General features: G+C 31.7%; 2 protein-coding genes across 2 annotated transcripts; one reads left to right on the top strand and one right to left on the bottom strand.

Annotated features, from left to right (window-relative positions):
* Nucleotides 1-1599: 1599 nt before the first annotated feature.
* On the bottom strand, nucleotides 1600-3421 carry LOC108809113 (uncharacterized). The gene is made up of 4 exons (XM_018581244.2): nucleotides 3098-3421; nucleotides 2297-2932; nucleotides 2052-2207; nucleotides 1600-1976 (listed from the first exon to the last, which is right to left on the bottom strand). The coding sequence occupies exons 1-4, from the start codon at nucleotides 3125-3127 to the stop codon at nucleotides 1809-1811; spliced, it is 990 nt and encodes a 329-aa protein (XP_018436746.1). The 5' UTR covers nucleotides 3128-3421; the 3' UTR covers nucleotides 1600-1808.
* A 12962-nt stretch (nucleotides 3422-16383) lies between these two features.
* On the top strand, nucleotides 16384-17382 carry LOC108813339 (cyclin-dependent kinase inhibitor 2). The gene is given in 2 exon segments (XM_018585868.2): nucleotides 16384-17061; nucleotides 17148-17382. Coding segments are annotated over 2 exon segments (525 nt in total). The 5' UTR covers nucleotides 16384-16606; the 3' UTR covers nucleotides 17218-17382.
* Nucleotides 17383-18733: the final 1351 nt, after the last annotated feature.

Here is an 18733-nt window from a genome sequence, read left to right as displayed (position 1 = left end):
ATATTAATAGGGGTTAGTAAAAATAACTGTTACGTTGAAACTTCATGACATCATCGGTTTACAAGGAATCACAGGTCACTATCTTAAATTTGTAACACCCCCCACAGGCTGTTTTCATCGACTTTTCAATCTTAAAGTTAGTCTGTCTCAGAATTTTAGCGGTTCAAAGGCATTCACTCTTGCTTTTCACCTTTCTTTTTGCTCTTTGCTATAAGCACTTTTTTATTTAATTATACCATTTCGAAGCTTCTTTTGTTTCTTCCTCTCCCAAAGTGCATCTTTCGAATGAAAGTAAAGATATTATTCTCTCTGATTGATTAATAGGCACAATCTTGATTAGTTTTCTTTTGAAGATATCTTTTTCACAAAAAATAAAGAAGACAACCATAATTACAGAATAAAGATCCTATTTTTATTATATGGTTATAATTACTATCGTCACCACCTCCCATGTGGGCGTTAAACAAGTTGTTAATAGATCATTAGGCTAAAATGGCAAAGAAAATGAAATGTAAGCATCTCCACCAATTGCTATTTTTATTTTTAAATGATATTATAGAGGATACTATACCAATTCATATATGTTTCTTTCTCGACAATAAAATTATTCTATACCATTAAGACATATTTTTATTTTTAAATTGATTCATTAACTTTTAAATTTTTTATTATAACTAAATAACTATTTTTAGAAGTGTAGTTTTATAAGAAAACAGCATGCAACATTTATTTACATTATAATACTTTAAGTACAATTTTTAGTTTAAATAACATCCTAATTAAGTAAATCTTGTAAAAAATTAAAATATATCAAGCTAATTTTTATCTTTCGTAAATTTAAAATGTATTAGTTGTAAATTAAAACAAAAATATATTAATAATTTTATAGAAAATAATAAAATATTTTGGTACACATTTTTATTATAGAATTTTTCTGTTTTAAGAAAACTAGAAAATTTATTTGGTATTTTAAACGGAACAGTTATGTTGGGGGGGGGGAGGTGTCACAAATACATTATGATAGTGACATGCAGAGCCGTACCTGATATTTGTCAAACTAGAAGCAAAAAAAAAAAATTGGCCATTAACTTAAGTATTACTCAGTGCTCGTTCCCTGGACGGCCCATGGTATATGTCTTCTTTGAACAATTTCTTCTAACTGATCATTTGGTAAACTGGCCCCAAAAATAGTTTTATAGTGATCGGCCCTCATGCCAATGCTTGATGGGCTTTTATAGTTTTATACAATTGCAACTTGACCATTTCTTCTAACTAGAAAATGTTTTCATGCCATTAATTATAAATGTTTTCATGCCATTAGACAATATGAATAATACCAGATGTATTTTCTAGTTTTCTTAAAATAAGAGAATAATATAATAAAAATGTGTACCACAAAAGAATAAAATATTTGTGGCACACTTTTTTATTATAGAATTCTCCTGTTTTAAGAAAACTAGAAATAAATGTCTCCAACATAATCTTTTTGTCGACGAGAAGAGGCCCAATATGAATAATATAAAGGCCACAAAATTAGCATCATAGAAAACAGGCCTATTTTCATGGCCCATTTCACCCATGAAAAGAACATTTTAAGAATAAGTTTTCACAGAGCAACTTAGTTGATGATCTCTAAAAGGGAGCAACTAACTCTAAAAGTAAACAACCCCTTCCAGTCCCCTATACAGCCAGTTGATAATAATATTGAAGTTTCAAAACAAGAAAGACCCAATTTTGCACTATGCAAAACCTTTAATTAAACGTAGAAGAAAGAGTCTTGGGATCGTTAAAAAAAAAGAAAAAAAAAACTAGTAATCTGCTCGTAGAAACTTCTCATACTCAGTCCCACTCAACGTCTTGTTTATATCTTCCCAGTTCTTGATGTGAACTGACAAATCTCCCCTGTGTATCTTCACCTGTCTGCTTGACAAATTCTTCACAGGAATGTTCAAAAACTCTTGAACTTGTTCCAGTCTCTGCATCAAACCCCCCAAAGAACTTAAGCAAAACATATATCAGTTTTAAATCTATGATTGTTATGAAAACCTCACCGTTGTATTCGTTATAAGATCTTCATAGAAGACAACCATATGACGAGTGGTATTAAAACATTCCAAAGCCTTTGCAGCTAAACTCTCTGTTTCTTGCAAATCATGGATCAACGATGTTGAGTTGATCACAGGCTTGTACCTAGAAAGTGCATCTGCCTGCAGTAAGTATCAAGAAACTATTCAAAAAATTCAAGAATCCAAAACAATTAGTATTATTAATACATTATTATTAATAATATATAAACCTCTTCAGGAGAATGAACATGAGACTTATGAGTTCCATTCAAAAGCTTAGCGTAACGATCATAAGCATTAGCCAGCAGAGAAACCATTCTCCTCAGAGGATTCCTTCTGAACAAGAATATAGCAGAGACGCCTCTCCGGTTAAAGTAATCAACAATCTCCTCGTGGTTATCCAACAATCCCTGGTTAAGCATCCATTTGAATCCAATCGCAGCAGAGCATTCGTTCTTCGAAGCGCTCGTAAACCAATCAAGATTATAGACTCTGTCAAGCGTCTCAACGATGCAAGAAACGTTCCTTCTCCTGTCCAAAACCGAGAAGATCTCTCCGTTGGAGCTCACATTGTCGTGGCTGTTCAACAGCGTTTCGAACCAGCCGCTCCCTGATCTCTGCATCGAGAGTATCGCAAAGAACCTCACCGGATTGTGCCCGCATTCAGATCTGTTGAAAGTCTGTGGCTTTGGGTAATGAATCCGAGTAGTGATAGGGCTTGGAACGAGTTGTGAGGTTTGGAAACTAAACTGTTTTAAGCAGACGGAGCAAATGTAGAGACCACAGACCATTGCAAACACCAAAACTATCATTCTTGAGAACAGAGGCGATCTCTTCGGTTGTTTTATTACAATCGATGCACTGTCCTGTTTTTTACATCAAACATCAAAACTCTAATCAAACAGTTTCATAAAAAAAAAACATAACTTTAAATGTTTTGAAGGTTGATTCCATTGAAAAAACAAAACATGCAGAGAAACCCAGAAGCTAAAATGACAAAAGATGTAAGAGAGGTGGTAGAAAGAGAGGACCTTTCCGTATAAACAGATGAACTCCGCCATTGAAGCTTCTGAAACAGAGTAAACGATAGAAGAGAAGAAGAGGGAGCTTATTAGATAGGGGGAGGAGATGGAGTCATTGATTTTCTACAGAGAATCTGAGAAGAGAGAAGCGGAAAGAGATTAGCATTTTAGGGGTCTGAGCAGAGATTTTGTATAAAAATTATAAAGTTTTCTTTTCTTCCCCTCGTGGAAAGTCGAGCCACTGACATTAAAACATGGGGACTGTCTTTTTCTACTTCGCTAATTAATCTTAGAACTAGTATTAATTAACTTTTTTTTTTGTTGTTCTAATCAAGTTTTAGAAGAGATATTGGAAGATTCATTTGTATAGAGTTTGTAGATTTTCGCTTTCTCCGCATATTCAATATTAGCCAAGCTTTTGGATCAGGAAATTATTGTTATACTTTTACTATTTCGTTGTTAAAATATATATATGGGGTCATTTTAATCATGTGTTTTTATACTGGATTAATCTTTTTATAAAAAGTAATTTTGAGATGAATGTTAAAAACTTAATCCTACTGAACTATAGTTTAGTAAAAGGATTAGCAAAAGGAAATAGAGAAATATATTAAGTCCATAGCACTATAAGAAAACATATTTTTTTACAGGGCCGATTTCGTTGTAAATTCGTCGTAAACCGGGTTTTACGACGAATTAACTTCAAAACACATTTCGTTATTAAGAGTTTGTCGTAAAGTAAAATTTGTCGTAAACGCCATGTAATATTTACGAGTAAACAATTTCGTCGTAAAGCAGAAGAAAAGGATTCGTCGTAAACGTCACGTAAACACTCGTTGTAAAAACCTCGTAAATATTCAAAGTAAAGATGTTGTAAATACTTCGATGTAAAATACTCGTAAAGATTCGATGTAAATACGTTGTAACATCTACGAGGACTTTACATGTCTTTCGTTGTAAACTCGATGTAAATGTTTACAACGTATTTACGACTACTTCGATATAAAGTCTATGTAACATTTACAATGTATTTACATCTTTTATCATTATTTAAATATTATTTTTATTTATTATTTTATTATTATTTATAATTAATAAATTGGAATTTTTTTATAAAAAAAATCAAATATTAAACAAAAAAATGTTTAGAAAACTATATAAATATGTCATAAAAATATTTAAATTTTAAAATACAAAACAAAAATTATAAATTAAAAAAAGCTACGGGAGCGCCACATCGTCAAAGTAGTTGGTGGGGCTGCTCGATCCCGCAGAGCCTACTGGATCGGTAGATTTGGGATCCCGTTGTTGCATCCCGAGAGCTTCTCGTCTGGCCGCCAATGCTTTCTGCATATTTAGGTTTCCCACCGTCATAACATCTAACAGATCCTCAAAAGAGTCCAAACGGACCTGCTGGGTATTCAATCGAGCCTGCATCCGAAAAGTCTCTGGTCCCGTCTCGAAGAGTATGACGAAATTGCCCTTGCGACTTCGTTACATAACCTATTCTCACTGTCTGTCTCTTCTTTCTTGGAGCCACCTACAAAAGTTAATATTAATATAGTTAATTATGTTGAAATAGTCAAATTAATTTAAACAAACTTTTAAATTTTACCTTTTCGAAGATCCTAACGACTTCTTATGTCATCAATTTGACGGGTAATCCATCCGGAGACTGCTGGGTTAGTTGTGTCTCTCGCTCTTCAACCCGAGCAGCCACACTATTGAAGAGTTTCTTGGATGCATGATCGGCAAAAATTCTGTCTGGAGTGGCGTGAGTCATCTTGAAGAAATCAGACAGAGACGACAAAACTCCGGTCTTCTCAAACTACAAAACATGAATAATAAAAAATTAAATATTGAAATTAAAATTTATTAATAAAATAAAACTTACAACTTCTAGACGGATCCCGACATGAGGTTTTTGCCTGGTTCTATGAACCAGAGGCAAATGACCATCTTTATTCTTGGTCCTATGGGAAATGGAGCAGGAGTTGGCCTTCCAGGTCGAGTTGGGTAGCTTCCAATAGGCGATGAGGCCATCCCATACCTTCTTTGTGTCCTCAGTGGGCTTCCCATCATAACCGTAGATCTCCCAATTGTCCTTTCAATCTGAGACCATGTTGGTAAGGCGGGTCTTCGCTTTTGCCTGGAATTCCTTCTTCACCCTTTCGGTGATTCCTAAGGACCAGTGCCACCTTTGCTGAAATAAACAAAATTTTGAAAATATTAATAATTAATAACTAATAAAATTAAATATTAAAAAATAAAATATTGAAAAATTACCGCAAAACATTTAAATCAAGTGGTTTTGACGTGATCTGGAGTCACGCTCCAGTTCGAATAAGCCCCGTCGAAGTATCCCTTCATCGACTATAAACGTTCTTGAAAACACGGTTGTTGGCCCCAAATCTGCAAATTGAACCAATTTGTTAATTAAAAATATAAAACGGATTTGAATTTTAAGTTAAATTATAAATGTACTTACCAATAAGTATGCGGCAGTCTATCGGGGTCCAAAACGTCCAAACCCTCCCGTTCAAGCTGGACAAGCATTCTTCACCATATATCTTGCGTATGGTGCAGAAGGAGGCACCAGCAAGTCTGGATGAACAGCTCCCTCTGGAACTGGCTGATGTGGAGCTGCTGGTGGAGGAAGTGAAGGCATCTGTGAGGACATCTGAGGTGCGGAAGGAGGAGGGCTCCAAACTCTCTGAGATGTTTGAGAGTCTTGAACTGCATCGGAAGATGATGGGCTGTGGAAGAAGATGTCCCGACACCATCTGCAGATTTTCGCGTAGAAACCATCTAATTTTTTTTAAAAAATAATTTAATTAAAAATCACAACAGAATTAAATATTATTATGCTTCCTAAACTAACCGTCTAAACTAATTCCATAAACTAATTCCCTACACTAATTAACCACCTAAACTAATTATTTAAAAAAAACTAACTAAAGAGAGGAGAGAAGTTACCTTAGACGGATATGAATTTATACTTTAGAAGGATGTATTCAACTTAGAGTTTTAGGTGATCTATCTTATTAAAACAGAAGTACATATATAAAATATCCCTTAGTTTTCAGTGTTATTTACAATTGCATGCCACTGAAAATTAAATTGAATTTTCTATTTTAATGCTTGTCTTTTCAGTTATATTAATGTGTTTTTTTCTTTCCTATTTTAATGCTTGTCTTTTTCAGTTAGGTTAATGTGTTTTTTTCTTTCCTATTTTAATGTTTTTCTTTTTAGTTAGATTAATGTATTTTTTTTATTCTTCAACAATTAATGATATTTTAAAGTTGCTTTTTTATCAACTTAAAGTTGTCTAAATCATTTGAAAATATAAAAATAGTCAAAAGTAAACATATAAAGTAGATAAACAATAATCAAACACCAAAAATATTTAAAATATATATTTATTCTCCATCTAAATATTGAAGTTCAACCTGTTTTTTAATTTTTAATTTAGATATTTTGGTTTACATTACTGAAATTTATATGTTTTGAGAAATTTAAAGTATATATTAATTTTGAAAATTTTAAAATAATTTAAACGGGTTATCCGTATTCGAACCGAACCTGGAAATACCCGAATCAAACCGAAACCAAAATTTATAAATATTTGAATGTTGCTGAAATCTTTAAACTCGGGAATCTCAAACCCAAATAAATTTTAACCAAATCAGTGGGTATCCAAATACACATCCCTAACGTAGTCAATGCAAAACGATCAAGTATTACAAGTACATCACTGAATATAAATAAATAAAAACTAAAACAGAAAATTAAAATATGTGCGGTCGCACGGATCAAGATATAGTTTATATTAAAGTAAAAAATCTACTGTTATTCAAACATGAAATTTAAAAATTCATTTAAAATTCACTGTTATTGAACTTGACATTTCGTAAAGTACTCTGAAATCCGTTGTTATTGAAAATATTTTAAATTGTGGAATTTTAAAATTTTCAGACGATTTTAGAGTGTTTGGGTGGAGTTTCTTAGTTAAAAAAATTAAAACCAAAATCTCATTGTTTTAAGTGATATTCTAGAGTAATTTAACAAATATCACATAAATATCTGCAACTTATTGAAATTATTAAAAATATTATTAAAAATCAAATGACATTAAATGTTAAATTGAATACACCCTCCTTAGAGTTCATTTGAAAGCCTTAGAAAAAAGGTCATTCGCGGGTGATTTTCTTGTATTCAATTTGATTAAAACAAAAAAAAAAATCGAAAGAAAAACAATACAAACATGTTAAAATTCGAGCTACCGACACCGTACGTTGGAACTGATCGGCTTATAAAACAGAGTCAATTGTATATATTTGGTCTTTGCTAAATTTTATGTTACTCCTAATCACACGAAACAATGCTTCACCTTAGGGGGATGTATTGAACTTTAGATTTTAAAGGGTTTTAGGATTTTCTTAAAACTCCACGTTATTCAACTGGTGATTTTAAAAACAAAATCCAAATCATGTGTTATTGAACATATAACTTATCTGAAATCATCTCAAATCATTTGTAATCTCATGTTATTCAACTAATAATTTATAAAAGTGAAATCAAATCCAGTGTTATTCAAAGTTAAATAATATTCTGGAAGAAAAATTGTGAATGGGATTTTAGAATACTTTACATCCATTTTTAGTTATAATTTGTCGGTACAGAAAACTCACCTTTGCATATGTTATTTGAAGAGACTTCATAAGAAACAGTCAGGGAAACAAAATTGCAGAACTATTTTAGATCCATTTTTCTTACGCTGAAATCTGGATCAAACTCTTCTTCTCTGTATAATCAGTCATTCTCCATTATTTTCTCTCTCGATCTCTCTTATGGATCAGTGGCTTGCCTAAACTCTATCGCTGGTGAGCCATGAATCATGATTAATTGACACGGAAACTCTATCGCTGGTGAACCATGAATCATGATTAATTGACACGGAGAATCTGAAACTGGGTTTCTGTCAATGATAGTGTGAGAGCATTCAGAAAAGAAACTTGCAGTGATTCGAAGGTTAACGTTCGTCAACATTTAGCTTTAATGATGATGAACTCTAGACTATATTCGCATAACAGAGGCAAAATATTGGGGATTTCACTGTCTTGCATTGCAAACTCTGGGAAGTTTGGATTGTCTTGTTGCCACACCAGGAGGGCGTCTCATTATTCTGGTGTGAATTGTTGATCTATTAGAAATCATGTTTATGGTTTTGGATGAACTGCATGCACCAGATTCGAAAATAATATGATCCATCTGCTGCTGATTTGGGTGCCATAATTCCTTGATTGACATTCCAAAACTCTGTCTCTTTAAATCTATCTAATACCTCCAGCAGAGATTGAAGGAGAAAGATGAGGCCTTTTCCACTCAAAATTACCTTAAGAGGAGCTAGAGGGGGGTCACAGGTTCTTAGGAGAAGCATGTTATCCAGTTTCCTGAGAGCTGGGATTTTAAAATAAAGATCTTGATATTGGTCTGCAAGTCATTTATCTGCAACAATGGCACTAAAGAGCTGAGCCACTAATGCAAAGAATGTAGTGTTTTCTTCCTCAAACAGAGAACTAGAGAGAACAAGCGATCAACCTAACATATCCAACTCCACAATAAGCTATGTGTCATCTGTACCTCAAGTTTGGTTCCATATGAAAATGTTTAGTCATCTTTACAATTTGATCACTCACACAGAGAAGCTATTCCATTTCTGTTTTTTTTCTCGGTAGGCAGAGGTTCTAACTTCCATAGTTGCCCGAATAAGGTAGCTTTTTCAAGTAAAGACAAGCTTGTGGAGATCTGTTGTATAAATCTAAATAACAATTCAAATGGTGACTGCAGTTTTGCACTACTTGTAACTGCAGAGGCACTAACATGGCTGCAGTTTTATATAGTAGCTTTGAAGTTCTATGAGTCTTGTGAATTATTGTGGTTGCGGTTACTTAAAAACTTCTTGCTGAGACGAAATTCCTTATAATTTTCAATCACATAGATATTTATCAATATTGAGAACCAAACTGTTCTCATTTCAACAATCACCTAAAGAGCTCCGATGTTTTCAGAAAACATCTTTTACCAAATCACCTACAGAGTTGATTTTAATTTTAAACTTTAAATGAAATCACTCAAATAATTTTAAAACTCACCTAAATCCTACTAAAATTAAAACACTCTAAAACTCTTTTAAATCATCAGTCCAATACATCATCAGTCTAAACTGGGATTGTCGCAGTTTGAGACGGTTCATTGAGGATTACGCTTTATTTGAGCAACCCTGTTTATTTTAGCCCGAGGCTAGTGTGCTGGCATATATGCGTGGAAATTATTTTGTATATTTGTATAATTAGCGTAAACACAAAGGAACTGTTTACTTCGAATACACTAAGATTATCTTTTCTGGTCATCTTCGGAGATCCAACGCACCAGCTTTCCAAACAAATTAGTTATATCTAGCTACAAGCTGACCATAATTATTTTCATCTAAGAGCAACACAGGATATGTAGACTGTTGAGATTAGTTTTTTGAACACGATAGTAATATTATATGCATTTGAATGAAGTCATAGCAACGACATGCATATATATACATATCAAATGAATATATCATTACTAGAGAATCTCCAAAATACACTTTACAATTGCAAATATGAAGTTTTCTATTCTCCAAAAAAAATTTCAAAACTTCAAATTTACAATTATATATTACATTTATGGTTCTTAAATATATTATTGTTTATCATTTTAATACTCAGTTTTTATAATAAAAAGTAAAATAAAATTTAAAATATTTTTAAACCAGATTTAGATAACAAAAGTAAAAAACTTAAAAAATGCACTAACTGATTTTATCTCTTTCTTATTATTTGTAGATCATTAATATAAACTAACATTGTTTTCATGTATTATTAATCAAATTGTCATTTCCAATGTGGCAACACCACAATCTTATACTCTATAATTAAAAGCCCTCTTCTTACTAAACTAATTACATATACTGCCATTGGTCATTAAATTATAACTTCACATAACATATATTATACTTCATAAACTAAAAACGGTTTTTTATGAACATATTATTAGATAACATAGCCGGTATCATTGTTATAGATCAGACGGGCATAAACTTCTTTATTGTTTATTGTTTTGTGGAGTCAAGCTTTTTCTTAATATGTTTTCGTTATTGTAATAAACGGCATATATGTCTTCTACATATTATGATAAAACATATAAAATATTTACATGCTTTCTATTGGCATTATTTTCTAAAAGAATACATAAAAATCATGTGTTTCGTTTTCTTTGTTTTATGTTTTACTGCGTTTTAAATGAATTTAGATAAATTCGACACAAATATGATTTGTAATTCACGAAGAATCACATTCTTCACATTCTACATACTTTCAATCTTAGTCATAATACAATGGGATAATTGTCAATGTTTTATACTATAGAAACTTACACTATTAGTCGATAACGTCAATACCTTATTCAACTTTTAAATGCATGTGTAGGTTGTTCAAAAAATACATGTATATGTTGTTTCCGGTTTTTAAAATATCTATACGTCTATATCTATAGACCCTATATTACATATGAAAATTTATCATACATTTGGTTTAGTGGACTTATAATTGTGTCACAGGTTTAATGAAACCCAATATATATATATATATATATATATATATATATATATATATATATATATATATACTGTTTGTAATTCATAAACTTTTGTGATTGTTTTCTGGAGTTATAACTTTTTATTGATTATTGATTGATTCATTTTGGTAATCAATTTATAGTTTTGGTTTCCTTATATTTCAAAACGTGAATATAACGTTTAAATCAATTCGCAATTTTGGTATCAATTTTTGAATCAATTCATAATTTTCATTTATTTATGAATTTAAATGTATCAAGTTAATTATGTCAATTATGGGCATACAAAAAGAAAGTTAGGTTATATATCCAAATTTTAGTGCGTTTATTTATTAGCAAGAACTGTTAAGACAATTTTTAATTCTGAAAACACTTTACACATCAATTGTGACTTTCAGTTTTTTTTTTAATTTCCTTATTATAAGTTCTTTCAAATTTTATTATTCTATTGCATATGTTTCGTTTTATCTTGTATTCATAATTTATACTATGAAAGCAATAATTCTATTGTCTATGTTTATTTTTGTCTTAAATTAATAACTAATTTTATATAAGTCTTTGCTTATGCTTATAGATTCACTTCAAACAAACTATATTTCAAATACACACAAAATCATTAACAAAAGTTTAAATAGAAAAAAGAAGAAGTTTTCCTTCTTTAAACATGCACAATTTTGTCCAATCTTTAATTATATTTTTTTTTGAATTATACAGAGATATCCTGGCACCACAAAAGTGGTCCAGACTAGTCACGTGTTGCCAGATGTCGTTCCTCTATCCATGGCGATGCCGAAATGTTAATTCCCAAGTAGCCGGGATTCGAATCCAGGTGGCGGAACTCACAGCTGTAAACTCTTTACCAACTAAGCTAGAAGTCCCAGTTAATCTTTCATTATATGAAATACAATATTTGTGATTATGACTTTTACCTTGATGATACTTATAGATCAAAAGTTATTACCTAGTATAAGAGTATTATGGAAATAGTTTTATAGAATAACATACCTATAGAATCCCCTAGACATTATTTGCGAAGTGATTTGCCACATGTCCTCTCTACAATCACTTTTACAAAAAAATATGCCATGTCTACTAAGATTGATGACATGGTTTATGATTAAATATGTCATGAATAATTACATTTAGTGTTGATATATATTTCTGATAAACTTTGTAGAATATGGCAATAACTCATACATTACATTTAATGTTGATTTATACTTTTGTTAAACTTTTTAGAATATGCTAATTACTCATAAATTATCACTAAAATAAATATATTTAAATATGACGTTATCAATTTCGAAATATTAATGTTGCTGACAACAAAAATTTTGAAATATTATTTAACTTTATTTCTATAATTATACAGTTTTATTACTAAATTTTTCAAAATTTTCTATTTTTTTTAAGATTATATTTTTTATTATAATATCATTAGTTTCTTTTAGATATTTATAAATTTTATAAATATTTTTTTGTTTAAATTTTTGATAACTATAAAAAATTTATATGAATATTTTTAGTAATTTTGTACAAGTTTATTTAATATGTTTAACCAAAAAATAGATAAAAATATAAGTTTACAATTTTAAATATAAACATATATATTCTTAAATATAATTTAAAATAAAAAAAAAACTATTTTGTTCTTAATTTTGTGATTAATTTAATCAATTTTTTGAAAAAATTATCATTGCACATGATGCAGAAAACACCTAGTAATGTGGTATTTTACTAGTAATTTAATACTAAATTATGTATTACTATGTAAAGTTTTATATTTTAGTGTAACATTTATTATATTTATATGTATGTGCTAGTTATTTATATTTTATGGATTTAAATTAATTATGAAAATATAAAAGACCACAGTATAAAAAGAAATATGTTTCAAAGTTAGATTTGAAGTTTTGTTTTTGGAGAATAACATTTTTAAACTTTAAATATGAAGTTTTGTAAACTTTAAAATAAAGTTTTTTTTTGACATAGAAATATTATCCTTGTTAGAATTTGGCTGGCGATAATGATATATCATATCATTATTCATTATTGTTATTGGCATCAGGCATGCTGCATGCAAACGAATATATAAATGAAATGAAGTATATCTTAGAATTTGGCATGCGATATGAAGTAGTTTCCATACTCATCATGATGACTAGACAATAATGATTCAATTTTGCAACGTTTCCTGACAGCTATACATATACGGGAGAAAAGAAATCTGAATTTTGGGGAAAAGCAGTCTCAATTATCATTTACCCACCAAACTAGTATCATTCGATTTCAGATTTCTTATAGTGTTTTGAATAAATGTATTAGTTTACTTGTCCTAAAAAGGAGAAGAGAACTTTGTTTAATTTATTGCATTGTCCTGTCATTTGTTTAATATTCCTTACGAAACGAAAAGGATTTGGGTTGGTATCACATGTTTCAAGTCTTTGATCGTCTAAGTGCGATCCAACGTGTCTCTCATTGATGTATAAATCAAAATGGTGCGAATACTCGGAAGTCAATGGAATCGACCAAGGTGCAGACAAAGTATTTGTCTTCTAGGTATATGTGTGCATTTGCTATGGGAATTTTAGTTTTGTTAGTTTTTTTAGGGGAAAAAGATAGGTTTGTTGATTGTTGGGTTCAAGGGTCTTTTGTACCAACACCAATTCAGATTTGGTTGCTTACACAATTTTGGATCCGGAGGTACAATAAGGCCCAATTAGATGACCTTCAAAACCCATTTCAATTTCTTGATTCGGTCAAAGTAAGCTCCTTTATATTTAAAAGTCCAGTGTCTTTTGGGCAAAGGCCGTTTCTTAGTGTTATTTTACATTTTGAGAAAATCTGACACTCAATTGGGAGGTATTACTGGTATCTGAAAACCGAGTGATGATTTGATAAATATCTGAGTTCTTTTGCTGAGAATCGTGTAATCATCTGAATTTATAATAGAAAATGCTAAAATACGAATTAAAAAAATAGAAAGAGAGGAGAAGACTGAAGTTAGAGAACTAAGAAGTTTATAGTAAGCTAAATGGGCTCTTAACTTAAAATCAACTAGTGAATTGGATTGGTCTATATGTTTTATATATTGTTTATGATCTATCCGATTTATGATGTGGGATATTTGTTTCTAATACGGCTCTTCAAAATGATGGTTTTGAGCCTCAATCTTTTGATGTTTGAGCAAGAATCTATGGACCGACTTTGGATTAGATCGATAATGAATCGAGATTGTTTGGATCAGGTTCTGATATTATGTTAAGGTAGATATGACTGCAACCTAGAAAATAGAAGTCCATCTAATTTAACATGGTATCAGAACCCGATCCGTACAGTTCAACTTGATACACATCGATTTGGTCTAAAGTCTATATATCGATTCTTGCCCGAACATTCCAAGATGGACACTCAAAGAACCATCATTTCGAGGAAGCGTATTAGATATAAAATATTTCACATTGGTAGTTAGAAGAGATCCTAAATAATATATAAAATAGATGAACCAATCTAATTATCACCAATTGGTTTTAAATTGAAAACCCATTTAACTTACTAATTTGTTCGTTCTTATTTTGTATTGCATAACTCTATCAAGAGAAGAATGATTCAAAGAATTTTGACGCTAATGAAACTATTTAAACTCTCTATAACTAATGTCATTATATTTCCAAACAATGTTTTTTCCAATGATCTGAATTTGTTAACATTACAGTCATGTGCAACACAGATATATTTGAGTTTGGGGCTCTAACTATTTGTATAATTTTTGCATATGATAAGTATTTGAGTTTGGGGCTCTATATATTAATAAGTACTATAAATCAATCAATAAATATTCTTGATTCCAAATCTTTAGATAGGTTTCAAAATATGACACATTTTTTTTTGTAACTGAAAATATGACACATTTTCATGGTTTCATTGTGAAGGCTATTGCATCACTTACTATCTCTTGGGTAGTTCTCCGCAAGAGTTCTGGCTGGTCAAAAAGTTCAGAGGTTTTATATCTATTCTCATTCTCAACGAGATGTAATTGTGAAGATTAATCTACCGATCATAGTAGTTTTTGTAAGTTATCTATTGTTTGGGGTTTGTGATTCCCTCTTGTGTGGACTATGTTTCGGAGATTTTAAGTTGTTTTGCCTGTTATTTGCAAAAAGAAAAAAGTTGTTTTTGCCTGCTCATGGATTTTACCGCGTATGTTTCTCAATTTCATCAATCAAAATCGTACCCAAAAAAACAAGGTAAAAAATAACAAAAAAAAAAGAAGTTAAAAAGTAAGAAACAAAATTTAAACTACGTAAACTATTCAATCAATGCCACTGCTTTAGATGGGGAGTTGTCGAAAATTACAAATTATGATCATGATAGACTTCATGTCAAGCGAACTACTCCCTCTGTTTCATAATATGTGTCACTCTGAGCTCATTTTTTTGTTACACAAAGAATGTCACTTTACAATTCCAATGTAAATTATACTAATTTTTAGCTGAAAATTAATTGCAAACTGCATTGATTTTATAAATAATTTTATTTATTTAAAATACTATTGGTCAAAGAGGTATAATTAATTACAACTTACATATATTTCAATAACTTTCTTAATCTGTGAAAAATATCACAACAACACTCTTTAAGAAACGGAGGGAGTAACATTTAAAATTCGTTATGAATTTTCGTGCTCACACTATATATATCACTAAAGATCCCATGTGCCATTGTCTGCAATCACTTAGTCTTTTTTTATTGGATATCTTTTTTTGGTAATCAAATTGGATATCTTTTTACTCTTAGAAAATAGTAATAATATGGAGAGTCGAAAATTCACTTTTCATGAGTAGCACAGTCTTTAAACTCTCTTGTGTAGTTTTTGAAGGGGTCGAAATTATGTTGAATATTACGATTATATCGTAGAATGTATGTGTTTAAAACTAGAATCCAAAAGAAATATATAAAATATAGGAAGAGAAATTGCCAAAAATACTATTTTCATAGTACCATTTTTCATGTTTACATTAGCCACTTTTACCACTATTTTCAAAGAAATGATTTAGATTTGAAGGATTATAATTTAGAATTTAGATTTGATCTTTTAATTTTAACTTTTTAACAAATAAAGTATTTTTTAAAATGTATCTTTAGTGGTGGTAAAAATAAATAATGATACCTTCAAAGTAGTATTTTTGAAAATTCTCCATAGAGGAAAATGAAATAATTTGGGACCGCCCGTGATGGTTCGTTAGATGTTTTTGTTAGTTCTCTCTATAAACTAGTGATGTTATTGTCCTTTTCATATAAATTGACAATTATTACCACTAACAAACAATATCTTATAACCACAAGAAAGCTATTGTCTCCTTGCTTCCATTGATTCCATTAAACCGAATATTCCATTTTCTTTATGTTGCCAACCAATAATCCCAATATTCAAATTCGACCTCACTTTTCCACTAAAAAATTCGTTATAAAAAAAAAAATGCACCGATACTGTAACGTTTGCTGCCGTTAAATGTAAGAACGTATATCATCTATACTCTATTAATGTGTAAAATCGTATAATTGGTATGTAGATAACGGCGCCGTCAAAATTCCCGTTACAAATTCGTCGTGGTCTCTCGAATGGTGTCAGCCACATACCACCAATAGTCCAATACCACTCCCTTCATCGTTCTGTCGTCACACGAGTTTCACTTTTCCCTCAGTGAAAATGACAATAACACTGAAATATTTTGGTTAATTATTACTCATCGTCAGTATAACAGAACAAACCAATCGTACAAAGAGGAAACACGGAGTGAGAGAAAGAGAGAGAGAGAGAGAACTAGAAGAAGGTGACGTCCGAGATCGATGGCGGCGGGAGAGGTAGGTAGGAGAAGAGAAAGGGAGACGGCGGAAGAGAATAATGAAACTACAAATTTGAAACAAAGGAAGCTAGAGGAGGTAGAAACTAGGATCTTATCTCCGTGTGTACAAGAAACGAATCGTGGTGGAATCGTGTCTGATACTAGCGCCGTAGAAGAACAGTGTCATCAGATTCCAAACAGAGAGTGTGATTTGTTAGAAAGCGCTTCGTCGTCGTCGGTTTCTTGCTGCTCGAGTAATTATAGATCCGACCATGACGCTTGTGAATTTGATCTGACAGAAAACGTTGGTTCTGCGGCTATGGAGATGGAAGAGGTAGAGTCTTGCGGGATGAAGAAGCAGAAGAAGAGGTGAGAGACGGTGAAAGAAGCCGAGGTAGAAGATTTTTTCAAGGCGGCGGAGAAAGATGTCCGAAATGAGATGTTGGAATGTTCAAGCAAGTAAGTTTTTTTTTTCTTTTTCTTTTCTTTAATTTCAAACACCTTCAGCTAATGAAGGATTTTTAAAAACCAACTAATCAGTACAGGTATAATTTCGATTTCGAGAAAGATGAGCCACTCGATGGACGATACAAGTGGCTAAAATTCAATCCTTGAAGCATAAACAGCATTCAACCTAGACGATGATCATATATCACTCCTTCCAGTACTTATATTCTCTTCTGTATATTATGTGAAAAATGCAATCTATTAACTGTTATTACCCTAAGAAAATTGTATATATATCTTTCAATAATCGAGAAACTCCAACTTTTTTTTGTCTTTGTAGTAGTTAATTAAACTATTTTGTTTCCCCATTAATCATAAGAACATACAAACGTTAATCAACTTTAATTCAATTCGGATGGAGAATGTTTTTGTTGTCTATATTCAAATTATATTTTGAAATTAATAGTTTTAATGCCGTAATGGTCATTTATAAGTTTTAATGGCACTATTAAAAGTGGTTAAAACATTATCTACTTAGGAGTTTTACTTGATGAATTTGTATCTGGAGCAATTTCAGTTGAGTTTCATTATAATCTCTTAATGTACAAAACTGTGCTGTTTTGTTTTAAATCCCCGATTTTGATTTTTACAACATTATAAACGGATAAATTAAAATATTGACGAATAATTGTTTATTAGATTTTTTATTAATATTTCTAGCTAATAGATGTTGGTAATTTATCTTGCTTTTATCTCGATTCAGTTCTTAGGATATTCAAGTTATCTGTCGATTCGTTTCGTTTACTCGTTTGTAGGTGATCAAAGCGAAAAGTAAATGCACAACAAGATTGTTCACCCGGACTTCGTTTCCTACTGTCCGGGGAGGGAATCGGAATCCCTCAAGCTTCACTATAATCAGAATCAAGTTCCGGTAACAATGATACAACTCGATCTACGTCACAATGGAGAAGACGAGTTGATGTTACCTCCGAAATACACCCCAGGTAATCGGATCCTGCTGTGGCGACGTCACCGGAGACACTCCGACTCCGTTCCCGATCGATCGCCTCAGGTAGATCTTGCTCTCTCTGATTATTTCTTCGCGAAGCTCTCTCTGTGCTCTGATCTCTCTGTTTTGATCAGATCACCGTGAAGAAGACGTAGTGGCCGTTACGGTTGTTATAACAACCTGACTTTGCCATTTGCGTGTATGGGCTTAAGTGAAGCGAAGCCCATCTTGACACTTTCTCTTCTCCGCAAGTCTGAAGTCGAAACCCACAACGAGGAGGCCCAACTTACGAATGCTGAAGACCAAAGCCCACAAATCTCCACCTCTTTGGTTTTCAGATCTGTCGAGAAAGCCCTAGACAATCCTTGTCGCTTTCTCTGTCTCTTGTTCTGTCTGGTGCGATTTCGTCGCCTCCGTCGAAATCGAAACCCCTTTTTTTTTCTTTCTTGCAAATCAGTGAAACCCATCTCTGTTTCCCCAGTAGACCACTCTCCCTTTCTCCTGTATCATCAATCCAGCTGAGAACCTGATTTACATCTCCCAAGCTTCATCGAAGACTCCACCAAAACCTCAAAACCACTCTTGCATGTAACACACACAAACAACGAACCTCAACAGAAGCATGAAACATCTACTCGAGTCAACTGATACAGCCTCAGACTTTACTCCATACGC

The sequence above is a fragment of the Raphanus sativus genome, chromosome 6, assembly GCF_000801105.2.
Source record: "Raphanus sativus cultivar WK10039 chromosome 6, ASM80110v3, whole genome shotgun sequence".
Classification (NCBI taxonomy): Eukaryota; Viridiplantae; Streptophyta; class Magnoliopsida; order Brassicales; family Brassicaceae; genus Raphanus; species Raphanus sativus.
The sequence above is the reverse complement of the archived record's forward strand: the minus strand, read 5'-3'. Positions and strand labels throughout refer to the sequence as shown.